Genomic DNA, 24,946 nt, shown 5'->3' on the forward strand with positions numbered 1-24,946 from the left:
GATTAAGGAATCTGGAAAGGACCTTTCCTGAATGAATCTGCAGACTGTTCAGGAATCATCTTTTTGGTCATATTCTACGATGCTATGTGTTAGATGGAGGTTGGAGAGGAAACAAAGGCAACTAGGAGAAGGCTATTAAAAGGATGCAATGAGTGAAGAGACTTCCTGGGAAATGTCTAGTTGCGGGCAGATGCATTTTGCTGTTAGTAGAATGTGTACGTGTGTGGGAGAGAGTTGTGGAGAAAGAAATGTCTAAGCAATAAAAATCTAGAGTCATGTAAAGTTTTATTTAAGTTTCTTTCCTAATATTTCAGTAAAAATTAGAATATAACTAGATTAATGAGAACAGAATTAATGTAACATATAAGGTGAAATTTAATATTTGGCAATAAAGAGTATCACTAAAGCTATAAAGATAAGCTCATTGATAACAGATAAATGAATGGATAAGCAGCTGCTGACTGGCTGGATAAAGGGTATGCACAAATAAGTTAGGATTGAAAAAAGAAAAATTGTAATATATTTGAACTATTTGTTGAAAAAATAACTATTTCCAGATCTGTGGCTATTTTAAAAATTAACAATAGTTGCCTACACTTATACTAATGCTGTCATGTATACATCATTCAGTTGTGATACAGGAACAATAACAATTAACAACAGTAACATGCTAGAAATGAAAGTGATACAGTATGCATGACAAAGTGGTGAGGCTCCCTCAGAAAGTTTTTGACCCCTTTATGTCCATTTGATTATAATAATCTCATTGGATTCCATTCCTTGGGCTATTAAAGCCACTCCCCATCATGAGCTACTATAGTAAATTTTAAAAATCAAGGAAATTACTAACTGCTCAGCTAGCCTCAGCTTTAACAGCTGTACCAATTTTAAAATATTAAATGGCTTTCCTATCTAGATGCCGAACTTTAGTTCCTCCATCTGTGAAATGAGTAAACTTGACAAGATGATATTTAAGGATTCCTAAAACTTTTAATTTCTATTTCTTAGTGATTCTAGTTAAACTACATAGAATCTATCAAGTTTAATAGGTTGTGCATTCATTTCTCCTTACGTATTAAAAATGCAAAGAAAAGACGTAATGTTAGTGACAAAACTTTCAAGTAATGAAACTTATGCTTCTATCTCACCTGAGCTGGAATTTGCACCAGAAAACTGGTCTTGTCTACTCCAAGTCATGTACGGTACTTTCTGTTCTGAAAGCTTATCTTAAATGTTCTCTGATGACTCTGATGCAATTTCTGATCAAGATCCACAGCTGGACTTTAAAAATCTTTCCTGGGTATTTGCGATGCAGTTACGTGAGTTGGGAAAGTGTTTCAACATGCCACAGCTGCTCATTCATATGCATAAGCCTACATAGATGCTGATTTAAAGAAAGAAATATGTCTTGCATTGTAAGTATGCTTCTTGGATGGTGTATGTACTTTCATTTCTGAGAACCTTCAGGTACAGAAGGTGTCTATATTTTTCAGGGGATAAACTGTATATTCGTCTCAAGCTTTCATTGTATCTTTCACCCCATAGAGAAATGCACCATGGTGTCCAACTGTGGTTTAAGCTCTGTGACAGCGGTTACCGCAAATAACATCAGAGTTTCACTTATTGCTGAAAAGAAGAAATAGTTTTCCTTCTGAATTAGCCTCACAATTTAAAAGGAGTTAAATAGATTATTTACATGAGTTTTTGCATTAAAGTGAAGTAAGCTATTCAAATTTAATAGTGAAACCTTAATGACTCCCTTGGTTCACAGAGGCCTCTGTGAGGATCGGAATCAATGTTACTTCATCCCAGCTCACTGCTTCTAAACTCACTTGCTGAAGAGGACATAACTAAAGGCAATGAAGCCTGAATAGGTTCATTGTTTCACTAGCTGAGGAGTTCTAGCAAGACTTATGAATTTGCTTGACATTGGTATTTAGATGGCCTGGTTAGACAAAGTAGAGTTGAATGGCACATGAAATTCTTAGATGTCCTGCTGTTTGACCTATCCCTACTAAAACCACTGAGCCATGACCAATCGTTGGGTTACACATGCCAGAAATCAAATCTAGTGGTACAGCCTCATGTGACTTTACCCAGTTCTCTAGGTAGAGGGAGTCCAACCTAACAGTGACAAGTGACAATTTTTGCAGGTCTCCAAGTGTGTTAGGGCAATGCCTCACAAACTCCAATGTGCGTACAAGTTACCTGGGGAATCTTGATAAAATGCAGATTCTGATTCAGTAGAGTTGGGTTAAGACCCGAGATCTTAAAATTCTAAGAAGGCTCTCATTTAATATCTGTGCTTTTGGTCTGTAGACAACATTTGGTAGAACAAAACTCTAGAATATTCATTTCTTCCTTCAGATGCCTGCATAGATTACTCCCTCATTTCTTGTAGGTCTTTGTTCAAACATCACCTCATTAGCATGGCTTTCCTTGCCCACTACATATTTCTCTGTCACTATTATCTTTCTCCTGCTTCTTCTTTCTTTATACTGCTCATCACCATCTGACACATTTTACATTTACTTGAGAGGGCCTTTTTTGGCTCACTGCTTTGTTATTTCCTTATAACATGGATTGAGGCATAATAAGTATCCAGAAAAAAATACCTATTGATTGAATGAATATATAAAAGAATAAATGAACCATGTAGTCACTCTGCCACAATTCCATAAACCAGACTACACTTATGAGTCTCCAGGCAATTATCAACTCTGCTCTTTGGGATTTTCTTTTAACTCAAGTACCTTATTAAAGAATAAAGGGTGGATGAAATCAGGTCCCTTCACTGTCTACCAAAGTTCCTGATCACTGGTAAGGACTATACCATCCACGACTTCTTTTCTACCTGTAGGCCATTCTGAAACCCTTGCAGTCTCTCCAACAATGTCCTGAGAGGTCATATTAAAGGTAAAGGAATTTGTGGTTCTCATAGGGACCACTTGGCTCTTCATCAACTCCATTGTGAGCTTTATCCAATACTAGCTAATGCCTACCTAGTTCTCCAAGTGAATGTCTGGTGGCTTATTATTTCAAACCTAATCAGTTATCTCACAATAAATGTAGATATTATTAGAAAGAAGGCAGCAAATACAGATCAGATTTGCCCTGATCTAACTTGGGGAAATGTTGTGTTATCTTTTTGAAAAATGTATAATTAGGTTGTAATCAATGCCCTTTTTATTCATCAATGGTGTCAAAGTTGAGTTTCAGAACTTGAAAAAAAATGTTAGTGCTTTAATCATCTTGTCTTTGTGCTATATTACAAAAACAACAGCTGTAGATTTTCTGCAATGCAGGGGAAAGGGAGTTTCTCTACTAGGGTTGCTAAAGGTTTTGTAACTGAAAACAAAAAGGTACCATCTAAAAACTGTGTCAACACCAAATGTCCAAACCAGGGATTCAGTTACCATCTCTACATCTAATGTAAAAACTCCATGTCATTCCTTCAATATTTACTCAGCAAACATTTCTTAAGCACCTACTATTAATATATGTCAACACACTGAAAACATTATATTGCATTTAAATTAAGAGCAGACCCATTCAGTAACTCATTAATAAACTATAGTCAAATTCATATTGCATGGATTAACACAAGACAGAAAATCAGTGACAGAAGGGTCTCTGCTGTCTAGGAGCTCACTCGAGTGGAGAGGTGTGCAAACTGTGATAATGGGTACACCAGGTGTTTACATACAGTTTTGGGGAATTCAGATAAAGAATCAATAAATGCTGACTAAGCAGATTAAAGACGGCTTGGCAGTAGAATTGACATCTGAGGGCTCTCAAGATCAGTAGGAATCCTGCAGGTGGAAAGGGAGGAAGGCAGTTCTGGGTAGAGGAATCCACAGAGCAAAGGCACAGTTCAGGAGCAAGTGTAAGAGCAGAGAGCAGTCCTGTGTAGCAGGGGGACAATGAAAAAGGCTGATACTGTGGGTGGTGGAGGGGTGAGTGTGGAATGGAGCATGGAAGTTGGCTGGGAATATATTGTGAAGGGCAAGGAGTTTGTGCACAGGCATCTTGGTGTCATATCTCTTAGAAAGATAATTCTGAAATCAAAGGGGAAGGTGTCTAGGAAGGGTAAGGAAAGGGAAGGGGTACCTATGGGTGCACATGTGTATAAGGCATTATATTTCCTTGTGCAAAGTGGCATTACAGTAACTTCACTAACTGGGTATAGGTAATTAAAAGTTTACAATAATTAACTTTGCATAGTGCTTAAATGGAATTATTATTGAAGTATAACATATGTAATCCTCTTGAAAGAAAGAAAAACAACAATTTCATTATTTTCCTCTTCTTATGAATGTAATACATGTTAATTTCAAAGTAAGTGCATGATAAAATTGAATTTTAAAAGATGGCAAAAATGAATCACAATCACACCACCAGAAAAAAACATCATATATGACTCTTCAAACTGGTGTTAATTCTACTACCATAAACCAGACATTGAATAAGATTGAGGATGGATAGAGTAATATGGACAACTGGAGACAAGCTCATTTTAAGCAGAAGTGAGTATAATTGTGATCTCATTTTGTGAAGTGAAACTTGCCAAATAGGACATTTATTGCTACATTATGATAATTATACATTTTATAAATTATTTATAATTATCACAAAAATATGCTAAGCAGTACGAGGAGCACAGTTGGAAATAGTTTTATACTTTGCAATACACATTTCTTTAGCAATTCCTTTACGTCTTTGAAGCAAAAATGAAAAGCGCAAGTAGTGAAAATGAAGAATCCCTTCAACCTTTAATTTCCTTCAAGTGATAACTCAAGTACTGAGGAATGGTAGGCTTGTATCCATTAGTTCAGCAACTCTTTAAGAGATACCAAGTATGACACCAGAGATAGAGCTATCAGTGAACAAAATATAGGTATGGTGTCTGCAATGCATGGAACTCACAATTTTGTAGTTTAGCAAGATATTCTTTCTCCTTCCACTCCTGAATAGAAATTTCACCCATTTTTCAAGGTCTGGCTCCATTTCCACATTTCCGTGGTGTACTCTTGCACTGTCCTGACCCCTTCAGGCTTATCCTTTCTCTGACATTCCATAATTCTTAGAAACGCTGCTGTTAGGATCATTCAATTTGATCATATGTTACCAGGAACTATACTCTATTAAATGTATAAAAATCTCTTTTCCCCAATAAGATTTTAAAAATCCTTGAAGATAAAGACTATCCTTATTACTTGGGGTTAGGGGCAGATTTTTCTGAGCATCTGATAATACTGAGAAATACATTTAGGAAATTTTTGATAAAGCATTTGATTATGACTGAACAGTGTATTTACTGAAAGCCTAATTCTTGACCATACTAAAAAAAATGTCAATAAAATCTTCTCTCAGCACTGTCTTGAGGGTTGAATGACTCACAAAATGGGTGCAGATAAAGGAGACCTGCTGAGAATTTCCTAATGGAATCTCATGATGCACTCTTCATTTCATTTATTATTTTAAAGGTAAATTGTTTAATATTTCCTAAAACTGTTATACAATTTAAATGTCTCTAAACAGCAATTTGATTAATTTTTCATTGAAAACTGCAGTTAAATCAAGGCTCAGTTACACATAAAGTTTGGATAGGAGAAGAAAAAAATCTGATTGCTTGATGTTGCCATTACCACATTTCCAACTAATTTAAAACTGCGAGATCACTTGGACTCGGGAAGGGGAACATCACACATTGGGGCCTATCATGGGGAGGGGGGAGGGGGGAGGGATTGCATTGGGAGTTATACCTGATATAAATGACGAATTGATGGGTGCTGACGAGTTGATGGGTGCAGCACACCAACATGGCACAAGTATACATATGTAACAAACCTGCACGTTATGCACATGTACCCTAGAACTTAAAGTATAATAATAAAAAAAAAACACACACACAAAAAAACTGCGACAAATTAGTATACAGTTAGGCTATTAAAACAGAGAAGTCATTCTGTGAATCCAATCTATACTTTGGCATTTTGCAAAAAGCTTGTTGTTATTTGCAAGTTTCTTTACAAATACTTTAAAAATCAATTTATATGATTTATAGGACATGCTTTGAACAAGTATCTTGATAAACTACAGAATAATATCCACATTAAACCTATTGCTTAAAGGAAACCAAGATGTAAGGAGGCTCCAGTAGAAAGAGGAAGATTTACATTGATAGAACAGGGACATGTTTGTCCTTTTCTGTAAACTTTAAAGCTTGAAATCATTATCAAGAGCTTCTAATTGCTGTATCCATGGTTCTAACCATCTTATCATCTGCAGAATTGTTTGAGATGAGATTTTTCAGAAACAGGAAAACAGGGATATTTACGCTACATGTCAGGTAATGGTGAAGGGCATACAGTTTGAGACTGAAAAAAAACAGCTATTAAGAAAATGGAACATTCTAATGAAAAAGTTCTTACTCTATATGAAGTAGAATTTGTTAATCAAATAGCCAATCATATGGCTAGCACATATCTTTTAATTTTCAGTTTTATAATGGATGTGTGTGTGTATGTGTGTGTGTGTATATATACATACATATATATATATATATATATATATATTTTTTTTTTTTTTTTTTTTTTGAGACAAAGTCTTGCTCTGTGGCCCAGTCTGGAGTGCAGTAGCACAATCTTGGCTCACTGCAAGCTCCACCTCCTAGGTTCACACCATTTTCCTGCCTCAGCCTCCCAAGTTGCTGGGACTACAGGTGCTCGCCACCATGCCCGGCTAATTGTTTGTATTTTTAGTAGAGATGGAGTCTCACCGTGTTAGCCAGGATGGTCCTGATCTCCTGACCTTGTGATCTGCCCGCCTTGACCTCCCAAAGTGCTGGGATTACAGGTGTGAACCACTGTGCCCGGCCTATAATGGATACTTTTTAAAGCATTTATCCCTACTAAAATGCAAGTCTACTAATATTTAACAAATAGAAAGACTTTTCAAAACTATCTGAGAAGAGAATGTTTCCTTGGTGTTGTCATTATCCATCTGTGACCACAGCAAATCCTCTCTTCCCCACTCTCTAGCCATATCTGGCCTAGGCCACATAGAAGAAAACATTTATTAAAATTTGGAATAAATTAATTGCAAATTCTAATTCTCAAGCCAGGCACAACTGAAAGTAACATGTCAAAACATGCATGGAAGAAAATCTTTTCTTTATTCATGGGCAGAGCATGTGATTGGCCAACATTAATAAGATCTAAGCTGTCACAGGCAAGACACAAACCTCAGGCTTCCAAACAACAATAGACCCATTGATGCTAACAAATCATCACTTGAAAAGGAGCTCCTAACACTCATATGCACAGAGGCTCTTCCTTGAAGACATCTTGTAGTCTCATGTTCAGCTGTTTAACACTCCTCTTTGCTAGCCATGTGGACCAAAAGCAATGCACTTCATTTCTTGAAGACAGTAGCCATATTCCTCTTATTTTTTTTAATAACAAGATCTGACCCATAATTGTGTGCTTACATTAAGTACGTTTCATTTCCAAAGGAGCAACCTATATATGCATGTTCTAAGAAATCAACCATACAATAAGTAACATCCCAGTTGTCTCATTGAGCCTCATTTTAAACACAGAAACAGACGTTTAAATAAACCAAAGAGCAGGGCATGGATAATCCAATTTAGGATATCTCATCAAGTTTAAGTTGGCTAATCCAATTTATATGATCACACCGAGTTTCACGGTTTACAGTGATTTATTTCAAACAAGGGATATTGTAGGAGTAAAGGTAAAGAAAATCCCAATCAGGAACCTCCAAAAGCCATGTTAGTGTCAATGAGAATTAAGTGAATGCCATGAGGAGAGAACATGGTCTACTGGTCTATTTCTGTAGATGAAATCTCTCCCCTTTGCTTCTTAAGTCTTAACTGTTTTTACAGCATCCATTGGTGACCGAAAGTGTGTACCAGATAAGAATATAAATGAAATAAAGCTGACGTTGGTTGCTATTTATTTGAATTCATATTTCATAGGCCTTTCTAACTGCCTGATATTTTCCTGGAAGATTAGAGGTAACAAAGCCATGGTTCATGTTCTTTGGACATGAAACATCAATTTTTCTCTATAGGTAGGTTTACAAAACACCAATGATGGTGATTCTAGTTCATATAAATGATTAGTAATGAGGGTACAGATCCACACAGAGACATATCAGAACAGTATTAGTTTGAGTTCTGACTGACCTTCAGGTTGATATTGTGCTATAATCGTCACTGTCTGTCCAGCCCCCTTTAGTGCAGCAGCTGCCTGTTCGTGGGATGCACCACGGAGGTCAATGCCATTCACCTGAAAGAAAGGAAGCCAGAGAATCTTAGTATTTCATAAGGCATATTATTCTGATAGAAGAAAAAAGTTTCCCCCAAACCATGCTGTCTAACATTATATCACATGCCTCAGAAACTCCTCGTATCCTACTCAGGTGTTTATGGACTTTCATGGTCTTAATCACTTTTAGTTAGGAGAGACATTAAATTTCATCTTGTGGTGTTTGTGCCATGGTCTGACCAGGTTGGGAACATTTTTATTTATCCATGTTCTAGTGTATGCATTTAATATGCCTCTGTGAGCTTCCTAGATTTCTAGGGTAAATAGGGATAAATATGAGCCTTCAACATTAGAGGGAAAACAGGATGATAGAGACACATATAATGTAATAGACAAATATACGTTGAAAGATTAAAGCATTCAGATGAGATTCTGGGGACATGGTATAAAATGGGGCCAGCTGGCTGCAAAATCCCTCTCTTTGGTCAGTTGCCTAGCCTTGTCATCCTGAGCCTGGTGAGACAGCCCTAAGCCTTGTTTTAAAATATACTTGACTGTCCTATTTCTCATATACAATTCCAGAACGAATTCTGACAAAAATGAAATAAAGAGTGCCTGGAGTTTATTTAGCTATTGCTAACTCCCATTTTAGGTCCTATACCGAAAGAGAAACAGAACATCTTAAAAGCTCCAAACTCTGCCAGGGTGAAAATCATTCTTAAGTCAAATTTAATAAGAAGCAAATGCTAAAATTTTTCTTGAATCAATTCAGTCTAAGTCAATGCAATGTAATTAATAAGTGCTCTCCAACGACAGAGTCCTCCGTCTGCCCCAGAAGAGGGACAATGACTGGAGCACAAAGGGAGACAAGATAAACCCCCAATAAGTTTTTCTGATGAACACACAGTAGGTATGGTTTTCTAACCTACAAAAAACTAGCTTTTTGCAGATGATAGCAGAATTCTGCTTCCTTTTGTTCATGGGGCAGGTTGACATGGGCTATGAAAGAAGAATAAAAGAACTAATTAGCTTATATACATTCAAAATATATAATTGTATTTTATTTTTCATCAATCCTATTTGATAATGACATTGGGTGGTAGATGGGGGTTACTACTTTGTTTCCCCATCAGGTCTGGGACATCTATATGCTTAAATTGCACATCCTCATCCTCACATAATAACTTTGTTAACGTCTCCTTATTCTCTTTGGTAATTTTCCTTGCCTCATCCCTGGCTTTCTAGTGTGGTGAACTCCTTACAGAAAGCATTGATTACATGGTAACATTGGCGAGTCCACTGAGCTAGGCCTGATCTGGTTGTGCCACTCTCTTCTGACTGACTGCCATACTACTTCTCGGAGCCTCAATTTTTCTCTTCTCTAGGAGGGAAGGGACTGTTAGGCTTTTTGAGTCTAAAGTCCCCTTAAACTATAAAATTCCAGGTCTATTCCTTGGTAGATACAGTCATTTCAGAGACTGTCTAGGCTATTGATGAGTCAGAAGTATGACTCTGCCGGCCAGAAGAGACAGGAAAGGCAATTTGATCCAGGCTACTACCTACAGGAGGCTGAATTCCACAAACTTCACATGCCAAATAATTTATTCTCTTGTCAAACAGTTAAGGTTAACTTTTTATAAAAGAATAATACATGATCATGGCAAATGCATTCTGTTTCAGAAATGTCTAAAAGGAAGAGGTAAAAGTCCCCTCACCATCTCCGTTTCCAGAGGTAACCACTTTAGTGTATACTTTTTTCTTTTATGATCATCTAATATTTCTTCAATCATAATTCTAGTTCCATAGGTTTTCATGTTATGGCAATTTGTACCCGAGTTTAATGACAGAAAAGGCAACAATTTTTAAATTGGAGGTAAACATTTCTTTACAATTTTTTAATGTAACGCCGTTTATTAAAATAGGCAAACTATAAGATGAAAATGAAGGCAACAGAAAAGCTCAACTTTTCACAACCAACAAAATTAGCACAACCTAAGAAATAATTTAGAAAAAAGTGTTGTTAAAAAGACATAGCAATTTCCATTCTGTGTAATGCATAAAAATCACAGTGGATAGCAGCAAAGGACTGGGCGGGGCGGGGGGGCATTGAGGAGAATTTGATAATTCACATTGTGATTACTCTGCACATTGATGAAAGATAATTCACACTTCTAAAACTTCAAGACTTCTCTTTTTAGAGAACCAAAATAAATCCAAGACACCTTGCTGACACTTCTCACCCCTAAACAAACTGATGACTTTCTTTTTTTGAGAAAAAGTCTGGCTCTGTTGCCCAGGTTGGAGTGCAGTGGCATAATCTCGTCTCACTGCAGCCTCCGCCTCCTGAGTTCAAGCAATTCTCCTGCCTCAATCTCCCAAGTAGCTGGGACTACACGCGCCACCACGCCCAATTAATTTTTGTATTTTTAGTAGAGACGGGGTTTCACCATGTTGGCCAGGATGGTCTCAATCTTTTGACCTCATGATCCACCTGCCTTGGCCTCCCAAAGTACTGGGATTACGGCGTGAACCACCACTGATGACTCTTACACATAAAACTGAAATAGTTATGGCAGCAAAAGATTTTGATGGCAAGGAAAGTTTGTAAACTGTACTTCGATCTCTTTTTCTTATTCCCAAAGTGCAAGACGTAGGGTTCTCAGTCTTTCAGTAGTGCTTCTCCTGTAAATAATCCTTCATTTTGTTTGGCAAAGGCAGTTTCTGATTTAAGTCTATTCTGGTATACTGACATGTAACAAAACGACACAGGTATTGCAACAAGTGCACCTGCATGAACCAAGACACTGACTTGGCCAGTCTGACAAGGTAAGTTGCAGATCCAGGCAGTTGAGGTCTTGAATAACAAAAAGCTCCATTTTCAGAGTCCTTGATGGAATGCTCAATTAGATCATCTATGGATGTATGCCCTTCCACATCTGGCTGTTCATAAAAGCTAAACCTACATTTGAGTGCTCAATTCTAGTGTGAAGTGTTTTACCATGGGAGCGAAAGCTCAAGCTTAAAAGATAACACTCTTCAGAACTGTCCTGATCAAGGAAAGAACCATCTGGCACACTTGCTAGCTTCCCTTCTGCCTCCCAACATGTGATTGGTCCCCAGTACCATCCTTGTTTTGCAAGTTTTTTCAGCTCCTCTGTGAGACTTGTCACTACCATGGGACCACTGTTTTCCACTGAGACATAAACTCTTGCAACACCAGGAGCAGAGTTAAGATCAAAATTCAGATGACAGAGCATACTTTCAGCTACATGGGCTTCTGTGCCAGTAAGTTCACTGAAGTTCCTTTGGATTTGATTATTCTGCACTGAAGGTAGCAATGGTGAGAATGGAGGGACATCATCGTGACCCACTTGGGCTCTGCAACATGACTCCCGTAGTGCCAGTCAACAACCCATTTATGGACTGATCCACAAAGATCTCTGGGGCAACAACTAGGTCCTGGTCTACCTGACTCTCATCTTCAGGGAAAGAGCGCCCTTCCACTTGAGGAGGAACCACAGAGACTTCCATGGCAGAAGAACTGTCCAGACAATAGCTACGTGATCCTTCCAAAGGACACATCCCCTCATCTAAAGGCACAGTATACTGAACGTAGTCCTGAGGCAGAAGTCCAGTAACGACAGGCACATATTCATCCAGGGGAAGATACAGGTCCTGTTCTGAGAAGCCAAGCTTTTCAGTGAATTGGCTTGTTCCTGGCACGCGGTCTCAGACTGAAGGTCATGGAAATCCTTCCGGACGCCATTCAGGGGTGGACTCGGGCTGGAAGAGTGGTCTTGACTCTCACCTCCATCTTGATGCACGTCGCCTCAGAGTTTGTGGGCTGAAGAGGCCACGGCATGGGACTGCAGTGATGGCTGTGGAGGCAGGTGGCCTTATCGGCCTCTGAGCTCTCATGTCTTTAAAGATTATCGGTGCTGAGCAGGAGGAGAAGGTGTCCTTATCTGCAGAGCTCCCAGAGGGTGTGCCCACCTTGCCTTTTGGCTTCTGTTTGGCAGAAAGCCGCCTTTTTAACCTATCCATCAAGCTTTTGCTTTTTGATCTATTTTTTTCCCGCCTTTTTCATCTTCCCTGTTGATATCGCAGCTGGCTGTATCTTTACCATAGCAGCTACCAAATAAGGAATTATCTTTCCAAAGTCACTGGCTAGCGATGGTTGTTGTACTACCATGAATCAGTTTATTTTTTTACTTTTATTCAAGTTAAAAGATTTCCAGAAGGTTTTAAGACTAATTTTCTTCATTACAACTAGTTACCTAATCCAAAGGATCAAAATGGAGGGGATTCACTTCTGGCATGATGGAATGAGATGGTCGGCCAGGCGTGGTGGCTTACGCCTGTAATCCTAGCACTTTGGGAGGTCGAGGTGGGCAGATCACTTGAGCCCAGGAGCTCAAGACCCGCTTGGGCAACATAGGAAGAGCCCGTCTCTGAAGGCGGCCGGTCTCCACTTCCTTGCCCAGGACCGGTGCGACGGCTGCGCTGGCCTTTCCTCCAGCAACTCCTCCTCCCGCCTCCTTCCTCCTCCTCCTCCAGCTTGTGTGTACTTTTTAAAGATTCACTGTATGCACATGCAAGCACATGACTTTATCTCTATTTCTCTTGCTCTCCTTACATACATATTTTAATAGATTATTGCCTTTTCATTTAACTGAATAGGTCATATCATATATAATTTGACAGCTTTTGTTTTGCTTTTCATTGAGCAATGTATCTTGGACATCTTTCATTATCATATCAGCTCATATCATTCTACCTTTTTTTTTTTTTTTTGAAATGGAGTCTCACTCTGTCGCCCAGGCTGGAGTGCAGTGGCCAGATCTCAGCTCACTGCAAGCTCCGCCTCCCGGGTTTACGCCATTCTCCTGCCTCAGCCTCCCGAGTAGCTGGGACTACAGGCGCCCGCCACCTCGCCCGGCTAATTTTTTTGTATTTTTTAGTAGAGACGGGATATCACCAGGTTAGCCAGGATGGTCTCAATCTCCTGACCTCGTGATCCGCCCGTCTCGGCCTCCCAAAGTGCTGGGATTACAGGTTTGAGCCACCGCGCCCGGCTCATTCTACCTTTTTAATGAAAGCCTAGTATTCTATGTTACGGATGTGCCAGCACTTTTCAGTGAGATCCCTCTTGATGTGGTTAAGGTTGTTCCCAGTTTTTCTGCTACTATAAACACTTATAAAAGTGTTTCTGAAGGATAAATTCCCTGGAAAGACTTCTTGGTGAAAGGGTATATGCATTACTTGTTTTTTTAAATTTGCTATTGTACATTTTCAAAATAATTATTTATTCATCAAACATATAGAAACTAATGAGAAAACAAAAACAGGCCATAATCCAATTGCCCAGATAATGTATTGATATGAAAAATAAAATTAATATACACACATCATGCCCATATATCATGAGTAAGGCACAATGAAAAGATATACAAATAAAAGGCTCCCCTACCTCCTATTATTCGCTACAAAGGTAACCATGTTAATGGCTTCTTGTATATACTACTAATTATTTTTGTTATGAATATAAGCCAGTTTATAAAATAGATAATTTAAAATTTTATACAAATAAGATCATGTTCTACACCTTGATTTTTTCCACTTACTAATATACCTTAGTGAGCTTTCTAATTTACATATTTCTTCCCATTAATCTCATTCATTTTAATAGCTATGAGTGTTCTATTATTTAATGAAAAACAATTTGTTTTACCAGTAGCATGGCTGATAGCTAGGTAGCTTCACTATTTTGCTATTATAAACAATGAGGTAATAAATATCATCTAACAGTAAGTTGTTGAGTAAAGGGTATGAATGTGAAATTTTGATAGGTATCGCCAGACTGCCTGTAAAAGTGTAGTATTAATTTACATGCCCACAAATAATATATGATTTTCAACTTCCTCACACTCTTGTAATAGTTACATATACTTCAACATTTGACTTTCCATTCTGATAGGTAAACAAATTTATTTTTAAATTTTGCGTTTCTTAAATTATAGGGTTAAGCATCTTCTTATATGTTTATTGGATATTTGAACTTATTTTTACATAAAACCCCTTTTTATTTATTTTGTTTTTGTTGTTTAGGCAGTTTGCTCTTTCAAAACATTATCTGCAAATGAAGAATGTTATTGCTCCTTCTTAGGTAACTATTGCAAATATTCTTAGTTTGTTATTTGTACTGTTGTATTTTGACTTTTCTTTTGTACATTACTTCCTATCATAGAGTGAGTTTTTAAATATTTAGTGAAGTCTATTTACTTTCCTTTTCTTTTTTGGCTCTTGAGTTTTAGATTATATCTTCTTTTCACCAATATATTTAACAAATTACCCATGTTTTCCCATAACAAACTATAGTTTAATCTTTAGCCATTTAATCCTTAATCAATTGGAATATACTTTGATGTTTGATCTGAACCAAGTGAACAGCCACAATTTCTTGGACGTTTCCTTTACAGCGTAAGATTCCTACATGTTTCATCATTCTAGTCATCCTCTGAATTTTTTTTCAGTGCATTAAGGAAAGTACTTGGAAAAATGGGAAGGAACAAAAATTTGCAGTTAGACAAAACAGGTTAAATCTCAAGTCTACCTAGGTTACCTAGGTAACTTGGGGAAGTCACTTAACTTCTTTGAACCTTAGCTTTCTTTTCAATAAAATGAGTATACCTACCTACCTACCTATCAGGGCTGTTGCAGGTACAAACAGGCATTCAGCAGATAGTATCTATTATTATTGTTTTAGCATTTCTTCAAAGAGCTGTGATTATAAGTGATGAAATAAATCTAATGGAAATTAACTAACACAGAGTGCAATATATTAGTTATTTCATGCTTTTTTAAAAAAGAGGAACACAACATTTTAGGACTAGAAAAGCCTTAGAAACTTGTTTATCTAGCACTTATACATTAGAGATGAACCCCGTAAAAGAAGGGAGTGGCCCAAAGTCATACTGAAGTTAGCATAGAGATAGGACCAGCCAAGAGCACCTCTTGCCAAGCCCCAGAGTTCCTTCCAGTTTAGCAGATGTGCTCTGTGAGTTTGTTTCTTTTTCACTGGACCAATAATACAATCTTGTTCATTTTAGGCCCAAATTTACATGGGCCTCTGCATTTTTGAAGAGGTGTGCTGCTGCTGTTATCCCGAACGATATCATAGTGCCCTTGTTCCTGTTGATTTCTTCCCTGGTTTTAGCAAACATGTTCTTCTCCAGTCATTCAAATTTTTCAAGATCACTTTGATTCTTATTTCTTTCCCCGAGGTTTGAGTTTTTATCAGCAAACCTTGCACAAATAACATTTTTAAAAGTATTCACAGTTTACATCATTGATATGACATTTTAAAATACCAAGTGTGACACAACCTCATATATTTATTATTATTATTTTGCTTCAGTTTGAACTTTTTCATCTGGATACATGGATTCTCAGAGTTCTATTTAGAGTCCTCTTCTCTCCAAGAAAAATTCTTTTCTGGAAGCATACATTCTCAAAGATTGGGTGCCACTAATTATTGTTGAGATTAATAATAATAATTGTTAACATTAATTGAGCATCAGATATGTACATAAGAGATATTTATATATTATCTCACTTAATCCTCAGGAGGGTGGGATTATTTTTGCCATTTTACTGATAAGAAAACTAGGCTCAGAGACTCACTGACTTACTCAAATTTATGTGGTGGAAAGAGGCTAAGGATTTAAAATAGTGTAATACTCCTGAGTTCTTAATTACCAATTTACACTGTAATTTAGTATCCTGTCTAATTCCAAGGGTCTATGCCTACAAGATTCTAATTCTGAAACCTGTCTTTCAAGGGCATAAATCAAGCTCCCTGAGACTGGCAGCAAATGATTGTGTGTTTTGCCACTCTGCTCTGCAGTGGTCCAAAAGCAACCTGATCTAGAAATTATGGCCCAACTTATAATGATTAGATCATGTAGGGCTAAGGTAAAAGGCATTGTCAAGCTAGAACAATTTCATTTATTGCTACCTCTTTATGTATATGACTTGCATTGGATCATTAAAATATTTATATTCCGGCCGGGCATGGTGCTCACACCTGTAATCCCAGCACTTTGGGAGGCCAAGGCGGGTGGATCAAGGTCAGGAGATCGAGACCATCCTGGCTAACACAGTGAAACCCGGTCTCTACTAAAAATACAAAAAAAAAAATTAGCCAGGCATGGTGGCAGTCACCGGTAGTACCAGCTACTTGGGAGGCTGAGGCAGGAGAATGGCATGAACCCGGAAGGTGGAGCTTGCAGTGAGCTGAGATCATGCCACTGCACTCCAGCCTGGGTGACAGAGCGAGACTCTGTCTCAAAAAAAAAAAAAAAAAAAAAAAATTGATATTCCATATGTTTTGGCATCCTTTGCACAATAATGTTGGTAATGAATAGAAATTTGGGCACTTTTAGTTGACTTCTAGTTGTGTTGCTGCTGTTGTTTTTCAGATTCTAATGTGAAGATGAGTGGTTTACCATCCCCAAGGTCAATCATTTTTTCTTTTTGTTTTTAAAAGATGATCATTATATTTGCTACTTCTGCCACTAGGGGCCTTGGCCTGGGGCTCCAGGTGTTCCCTGAATAAATGATGATTCTCTGGAAATATTTGTCTGTTTCTTAGTACTATCGAATGAATGATATCAGAATCAGAGGATTTCAAAAATAGAGGAAGTCTTGTGATCTTCTTCAACCCCAGGGTATATCGTTAGGCTGATTCAAACACATTCTTATACCCTTGTCCCTCACTATGTTGACCTTTTAAAATTTCTCTGATTCAGCCATTTCTGCATCTATGCACATGCTATTTTCCATATCTAGAACATAGCTTCTCACTCTTTCCTCATCTGGAAAACTTCTAGTTCTTAAAGACTCAATTCAAACTGAGTTATGTAATGTATCTATTTATAAGCTCCTTGAAAGTCAGATCTCTGCTTACTGGAACTTGTGGTCCTGGCATAGGGTCAGGCAAATAATAGGTGCACAAGAACAAAAGAGGAGAGTGAGTGAATAAGCAAGTGGGTGAGTGAATAATATATTCTCGCATTATCCCAGGCAAATGATCATCTAACCTCCATGTGACCCTGCATCAACACTAATGAAGAACTCACTGTCTTTCAGGAAAATCCATTGTATTTGGGTGAGCTACAGTGATTAAAACAAACAAACAAAAAACAAAACAGTTCTTTGTGTTGAATCTTTATTTCCACCTCTTAGTTTCAGTTCTGCCCTCTGATGGCTCAGAAAACAATATTTCTTCTTCTATATGATCCTAATGTGTGAATACATTTTTCACTTTTCGAGGAAGTGATCCCACTCCCTTCCCCATCTCTTCATATCATTCTCACCAAGTGACCATTTGCTTCTGCTTACATACCTCCAATGTCAGGGAACTCTCGTTCCCTGGTTTCTAAATTCCATTTTTTGTTATCTCTTATGGGTGTTATTTCCAGCATCTTGATATCATGTAATATCTCATTAGAGACTCAGGTAAGTGAATGTGAGATCTATTATGGCAATATGGATACTCACCCTATGACTCACTGTACTATCTTTTAATGTGTGCCTTCTATAGTGCCTAGAGATAAACACAGTATTGAAATAAATTTGTTTTTAAAAAAGTATCCACTTAGTTATTTCACTTTCCAATTTAAGGGAAGAATGAACTAGAGTGACACATAGCCTTTGTTAAGCAATGTGCTGTTCAGTGGAGGACAGTGACAGCTAAACACATGATTAAATACTGGGCGGTAAGTGCTAGCACAAGAAAAGGTCAGAATTCTATGGGGTACAGAGGAGGCATTCCTACCAAGGGATGAAGAGGAATAAGGTTTCCTGGAGACAGTGACATTGAGATGAGGTCGTGAATGTTAGCAAGGTGAGGATGGGTGGAGGTTCTCACAAATGGGGAGAGTAGGGTGAGGAGACTAGTGGCAAGAGTATTCCAGGCAGAGAGGGAGGCACACCTGGAGGGCTGGAGGTGAGAGAGGGCCTGCACATCTGAAGAACAGGAAACAGTTGTTACTGAAGGGCAGATACTGGAGGAACAAATGTGAGAAAGAAGTGATGAAGAAAAAGAAGATGATGATGATGGTGATGATGGTGGCTGACATGTATATAACACTTAATATGTGCCAGTCACTGTTGTAAGCATTTCATATACAGAAATTCCCTTAGCCCTCATAATAACTGTGTGAAGTAAGAACACACAACAAACCCCATTTTACAGAGGTAGTAACTGAGGCACAGATTAAGTAACTTGTCCAAGGGTACATTGCTAACATATGGCAAAGTCAGGAATGAAACCCAGGCAGTGCGGTTTAAGCATCTTCATTCTTAACCATGACATAGCCTCTCAAGGATCTGGTGATCCAGGGCATGATAAGCCATTAGTATATTTGACCATAATGAGGAGTCATTCCTCAGCTTAAAATTGAGAAATATTATTTTAACATCACTCTTGTGCCCCAGGAGTGCTTACAGGTAGAGAGAATGTACAGGAAGAGAATGTGCAGGAAGCATGTGCTTATGGCCAGCCTGGTTACAAGAATCTGAGGTTGGATGGACCCCCTTGGAGATGCTGCTCAGAAGGCAGAGCAAATGCTCATGGCTGCCAAAGTTTTCCATCACAGCTCATGTCATCTGCCTGCTCTGAAAGCAGTGTCATGGAAGAATACTGGATTCAGACCTGGGAAGGCCAGGATTCAAATCTTGGTCCCTTCCCTTACCAGCTCTATGACTTTGGGTAAATTCCTTAATCTCTTTGAACTTATTTCCTCATATGCACCAAAAGATGTGAACCCTTCTTTTGTTAGGCTGTTATCAGGATTGTTAGAGTTTAAGCAAATAAAATGCTTAAAATAATACTTGGTACATGGTAGGTACTTACTAAATAGTTGCTATCTGTATTATAGCATATCCATTATCCATGTAACCAGGACTTTTAACTGGCTTTTATCAGCAATAATAAAACCAAAGAATACGTTTGAGAGAAGACTGTCTTAGAATAAAACTAGCTAAGAACTACAAATTTAACAGAATTATTAACTGCGAAAAAAACACAAAGGGGTAACCAAATGGGAAAAGGCTAGATAATTGGCACCACATTTCAATTAAAATGAGTCAGGTACAGAACATAGGGGACTGTTTCAAGCCAATAATTTCACACTTGGGGGTCTGGGTGGAAGGTGGCAGGGGGCAGCAGAGAAGAAACTGGGGTAGGATCCAAACGATCTCTACTTTATTCAGAGAGACTATGGATAGTAAGATGAACAGATGTATGAGTGTATTAAATACACGTAGAGGGCTCCCATTCTTTCTCAAGAGGGAAAAAAATCTATTTCCATTTTTCCTGAAGTGATGAGATGCAATGAAGCAAAAACGTAAGTTTTGTTGCCAACTCTGCCATCAACTTATTCAAACCAGCTACTGAGCTGCTTTGAAAAGTGAAGGTGCTGGGCTGCACCATCTTTAGGGTCCCTTGTGTTGTAAATTTAATTATTTCTATGGCTTAAGAATAACATCTCAAAAGTATTTTAGAGTTAATAAACTGTTTTCCCACCTCACATATGTTACTGAACAAGGTGATATATAAACAAACAAATAGAACAAACACATTCACATGTATTAAATGATCTTATCACATACTTATGCGGGTAACAGGGAAACTATAAATATCACATTTGATGTTCATTTGTGAGCAGTCTGATGGCTGACATAGAACATAGAAAGGGAGAAAGAAAAAATGCTGCCAGCAGAAGTAGACCTTGAATGCCAGGGCAAGAAGTTTTGTCAATAAGTGGCTATGGAAGGGTTTTACAGAAGCATTTAACACAATAGGACCCGTGTTTATGGGAGAACAACTCTGGCAACAGTGAGAAACTGGGGTTAATGAACTAAGTGAGTTCAAGAAAGGAACTATCCCAGCAGATAACCAGATGGGAGACTATTGAAGTATTACCAATGATACAGATAATTGAGGCCCAAATTAGGCAAATGAGGGTGGAATTGAGGATGGGAGATGCAGCGCAGATATGAGAGAGAAAAACAGAGGAAGGTTCTATGCAGCTATTCTCCTCAAATACTTCTGGAAGCCAAATAGTGTTTAAATAATATTTACAGTATTGAGCAGATTGAAAATGGGAGATAAGGAAGGTGTCAAAAAGCTTTAGGATGATTGGAGGTGTGATGATACCATCAATCAAGATGGGAACACAGAATGGAGAGTGGGTTTGGGTGAGAGGATAATGTATTTTGTTTTAGACATGTTGACTTTGCTATGTCTGTTGGATATCTACAGTTTTGCAGACAGTTGGAAAATATCTACCTGAAGCTTAGAGAAGTGTCCAATGTTCAAAATCATTTTAGATTTCATATTCCTATGGTCAGTACCATGGTCAAATTAGACCCAGATGTAGAAGAAGCTTGATATACAAGATGGGGATAATAAGAGTACCATGTCACAGAGTTGCTATAAGGTTAGATTAGTCAATACACGTAAAGCACTTAGAACAGTGCCTGGCATCTAATAAGGGCATCTAACTATTAGCTATTGTTGAACCCTCTCCTGACATACACAAAGAGGATGACTTGGGAGACTATAAAATTATCTCAGTGCAGGCTCATTTGACCAGGGAAAAGTGCTAGGGTTGTAGGTACTAAATCAAAAAAGCACAATCCTAGGAGTTACGAGTCCTGAGTTCCGGTCATGCTGTTAGCTTATTTGACTTTGAGAAGTGCCTTCATCTCTCTGGGCCTCAGTTTCTTTATCTAGAAAGAGAGTCTCACACTAAATCTCAGAGGTCCCTGCTAGTGCTTAACAAACAAATACATTCTATGCTCCATATGTATTTTGTTGACAACTTGAGACAAATAGATCATTATGCATTAAACTTTTCAAACACCCTCCAGCATGTTTCAGAGTGAATGCACTATAAATTGTATTTGAAATGGAAATTTCTAATTAACTTCCCTTCTCCTCCTGGAGGCTGTTGTACTTTGTGGAGAGCGGTAATATTTCTGACAGTATATGCATTACAGCTCAAGACTAGAATCCTGGAGCAGAGGCAAAGTGAAAAACTGATGTTGAATATTTATGTATCTTAGCAGTTAAACATTAACTTCCCTTTAAATTTGACTTCCTGATGCAAAAACAGGCTTATAGTTAAAAAAAAAACTTAGACCTTTAAAAATGTTTTGGCTTACCAGGTCATTTCTAGAGGGATGATTATTTTGGAATCTTTAAATGAAAATAATAAAGTGTAATTTGGCTATCCAAGCCCAGCTTACTAAAGGCTGAAAGACAGTAACATCTAGAATTTATGCATTTCAAGTAAAAAGTTAACTATCTTTGTAAGAATATATAAACAAGAAATAGTTGAAACCTTATAAAAATATTATACAAATACAAGGTGATACTACTATCTCCAAGCTCTGATTTTTACCTTAAGTCTAGACTTGTAAATCTTTCTGCTTACTTGTCATCTGCAGATAGATGTGTAAGACTTTTCAAACTCATCGTACTCAGAATAAACTCAAAATTTCTCCCAAACATGTTTCTCGAGAGTTTTCTCATTTGCAGCAAACAGTACTACTACCAATCTCCTCTCAAACCACTGAATCAAGAACCTCCATTCATTTCTTCCCCTTCCACCTCACCATGCAATCCCTTAGTTCATAGACATATTCCAATTCCACTTTTCTCTAACTCCACCCCATCCCTCTAGGCCAAACTATCATTTTCCCTGGGAATACTACAGTAGCCTTGATGGTCCCTCCATTCTCTTTGTGGCCCACTCCTCCAACCCTCCTTTATCCCTTTTTGACTCAGCAGCTAGAATGATCTCAAACTGTATATCTGATCATGCCTCTCTTCTGCTAAAATCTTTCTTTTGGCTCCTTGTTAGGCTTTGAATGAAATTCAAACTCCTTTCCTTGGACTCTGCCTATCCGTCTTATTCCATCTTATTCCACGCTGCCTACTTTACTGTTTGCTGGCCACAAGGGCCTTCATTCTGTTTTGCATCAGTCCAAGTTTTCTCCAGTCTTACAGAATTTGTGCCAGTGGTCCCTCTGACTGGAGTGCTCTTACCTAGCTTTTCTCATCTTTGACAACTTATTTTCATAAGTGTCAGCTCAAATGTCAATTCCTCAAAGAGCTCTTTGCTGACAATCACATTTAAAGTAGCCTCCCAGCCTATCTCTAACTCACCCAGTTTTACTTTCTTACAGAATTTAGACCCACTTGTTATTCTATTTATTATCTCACCCACCCCAAGAGAAGCTTCCCATAAGTAGGGACCTTGACTGTCTCTTTTAACTCTATACTTTTTTTTTTTTTTTTTTTTGAGATGGAGTCTCGCTCTGTCGCCCAGGCTGGAGTGCAGTGGCCGATCTCAGCTCACTGCAAGCTCCGCCTCCCGGGTTCCCGCCATTCTCCTGCCTCAGCCTCCCGAGTAGCTGGGACTACAGGCGCCCGCCACCGCGCCCGGCTAGTTTTTTGTATTTTTTTAGTAGAGACGGGGTTTCACCGTATTAGCCAGGATGGTCTAGATCTCCTGACCTCGTGATCCGCCCGTCTCGGCCTCCCAAAGTGCTGGGATTACAGGCTTGAGCCACCGCACCCGGCCTTAACTCCATACTTTTAGTGCTGAGTATGCTATGTAGATGTTCAACAATATTCCTTAAACTAATGAATGATTATAACTATTAAATCACATAGCTTTATTTAAATCATTAAAATTTATTTGACAACCAGTTATTGTGCACTTGTTATGAGCCAGTCCTTTTCAGAAGGCATTTTTCCTCTAGGGGGAGAAAAGTTAATGAAACTGAACTCACTGATTCAGTATCTTTGAGGGTGAGGCCCAAGACTTTTTTTTTTCTTTTTTTGAGACAGGGTCTTACTCTGTCTCTCAGGTTAGAGTACAGTGACATGACATGCACCACTATGCCTGGCTAATTAAAAAAATATATTGTAGAGCAACCAATATGTTCCTTGAAGCACCCAATATGCCTTAAATGTCCTTGCAAACATTGTTAAACAACCACCTCCACATCATCCAAGCCTTTAAACTGTTCAGGCAGCATCAGACTCTGGGCTGGAAGGCTAAATTTCTACCCTTCAAGATCTGCTTTGTGGCTTCTCACCTCACCCACCAAATGTTCTATCCTGAGATGAGATGTGTGTGTGCTGCTAGACTGACGGATTCCCTTTGGTTAGGGTTAAATTTGAAGCTGAGATCCTTTCTCTGGTGGATGGTGGTAAGAAAAAAGCCTTCTGAATTTGCTCAACATGTTCTCCCTTTTGAATCAGTGGACTAACTGAAAGTGCTCTGTTATTCTTTTTTTCAACTTGTTTTTTTTATGATTTCTGGGCCTCAGATATTAAAATATCACTAATCTACTGTTAAAACACTATCAATAATAAATTGATTAGATAATGAACTATTCATATAATGGAATACTATGCAGTCATTAAAAGCAATAGCATACATGTCTAATATTTTGAAACTAAAAAAAGTCATGATCTATTGCTAAATTAAAGAAAAGCAAGTATATATATGTATATATAACTCCATTTGTTTCAAAAAAGAAAAGGATGAATGATCTTATAGAGAATGCCTCCAATGTTACACAATGAATTGATAACAGAGGCTTTAAGGGGCTATGGTATCACTGTGGGGAGGGGAGAAATGCTGAAGAGGAGAGAATGAGTTACATTTCATTTTATAGCCGTTAACAGTATGTGAATATTTTTAAGTACACATGTGGTACCATAACAATTTTAAAAGTCATACAAAAAAGTTTTAACAACTGAATTTGAGGTTTGTGTTACCTTAGCAATAAAAGACAAAAGGGGCTATGTAGGTAAATTAAAAATACAGTAATATTTATAGAAAACATGAGTCCTAGAGTATTCAAATTTTCAAACATTGCATTAATCCATTCAATAAATATTAACTGAATGCCTTCTTTGTGCCAGTCATTGTGCTATTTTTGGAAGATGGATTGGTGAAGAAAGCAATGGTTCAGCCCTAAGTGACTTAGAATCTAACAGTAGTTCTCAACTGGGTATGAAAATGTGTCTATTTGTGAGGGGGGATGGTATTTTTTGTTGTTAAAATGTCCAAGTCAGGAGTCAGCATTGACATTAATTGTAGAAGGCGCATGTGTGTTAAATGTTTTGCAAACTGTGGCACAATCAGGCACAGTGAAAAAATGTCCTTCCAAAAGTGCAATAACACCTGCAAAAAGAAATACTGAATCAATACCATTTTCCACATAAATACCCTAATTCCCAGTGAACCTTATTATTTTGTTTAAACAAGTTCAGTTGGCTAAGTTCTGGGTCAAAGTTATTAACTAGGAATTTGTCTAAATAGTATACAGATTTGAAAGCAATAAGGATGTTCATTTCTACATATCCTATAATATTCACTAATTTAGTTTAGTTTACATAAACTAATCTGAGTGAGATTGTAATGTAGGTGAAAAGGGTTCTTGTTTCCTTTTTTCCTCATACACAGTTAATCTTGTTCACGAGCTTTGGAATCAATTTTAAAGGAAGGAATAATGCTGTCTCCAGAGACATATTTGTCAAACAGTGCACTCCTAAAGCATCT

The 24,946-nt window shown here is 37.9% G+C and overlaps 1 protein-coding gene and 1 pseudogene across 8 annotated transcripts in view; both read right to left on the minus strand.

Annotated features, from left to right (window-relative positions):
* The window catches only part of DLG2 (discs large MAGUK scaffold protein 2), a 1,315,102-nt gene that overhangs the window by 336,371 nt on the left and 953,785 nt on the right, over positions 1-24,946 (minus strand). For all 8 annotated transcript variants that reach the window (XM_033207409.1, XM_033207408.1, XM_033207419.1 and 5 more), the window contains one exon: positions 8,213-8,315. In XM_033207409.1, coding sequence (XP_033063300.1) covers positions 8,213-8,315 — 103 coding nt within the window. The remainder of the gene's footprint in view (positions 1-8,212; positions 8,316-24,946) is intronic.
* Positions 10,962-12,558, minus strand: LOC117081454 (annotated as a pseudogene).

Source organism: Trachypithecus francoisi, unplaced genomic scaffold (genome assembly GCF_009764315.1).
Source record: "Trachypithecus francoisi isolate TF-2019V2 unplaced genomic scaffold, Tfra_2.0 Lachesis_group8, whole genome shotgun sequence".
NCBI classification, from domain to species: Eukaryota; Metazoa; Chordata; class Mammalia; order Primates; family Cercopithecidae; genus Trachypithecus; species Trachypithecus francoisi.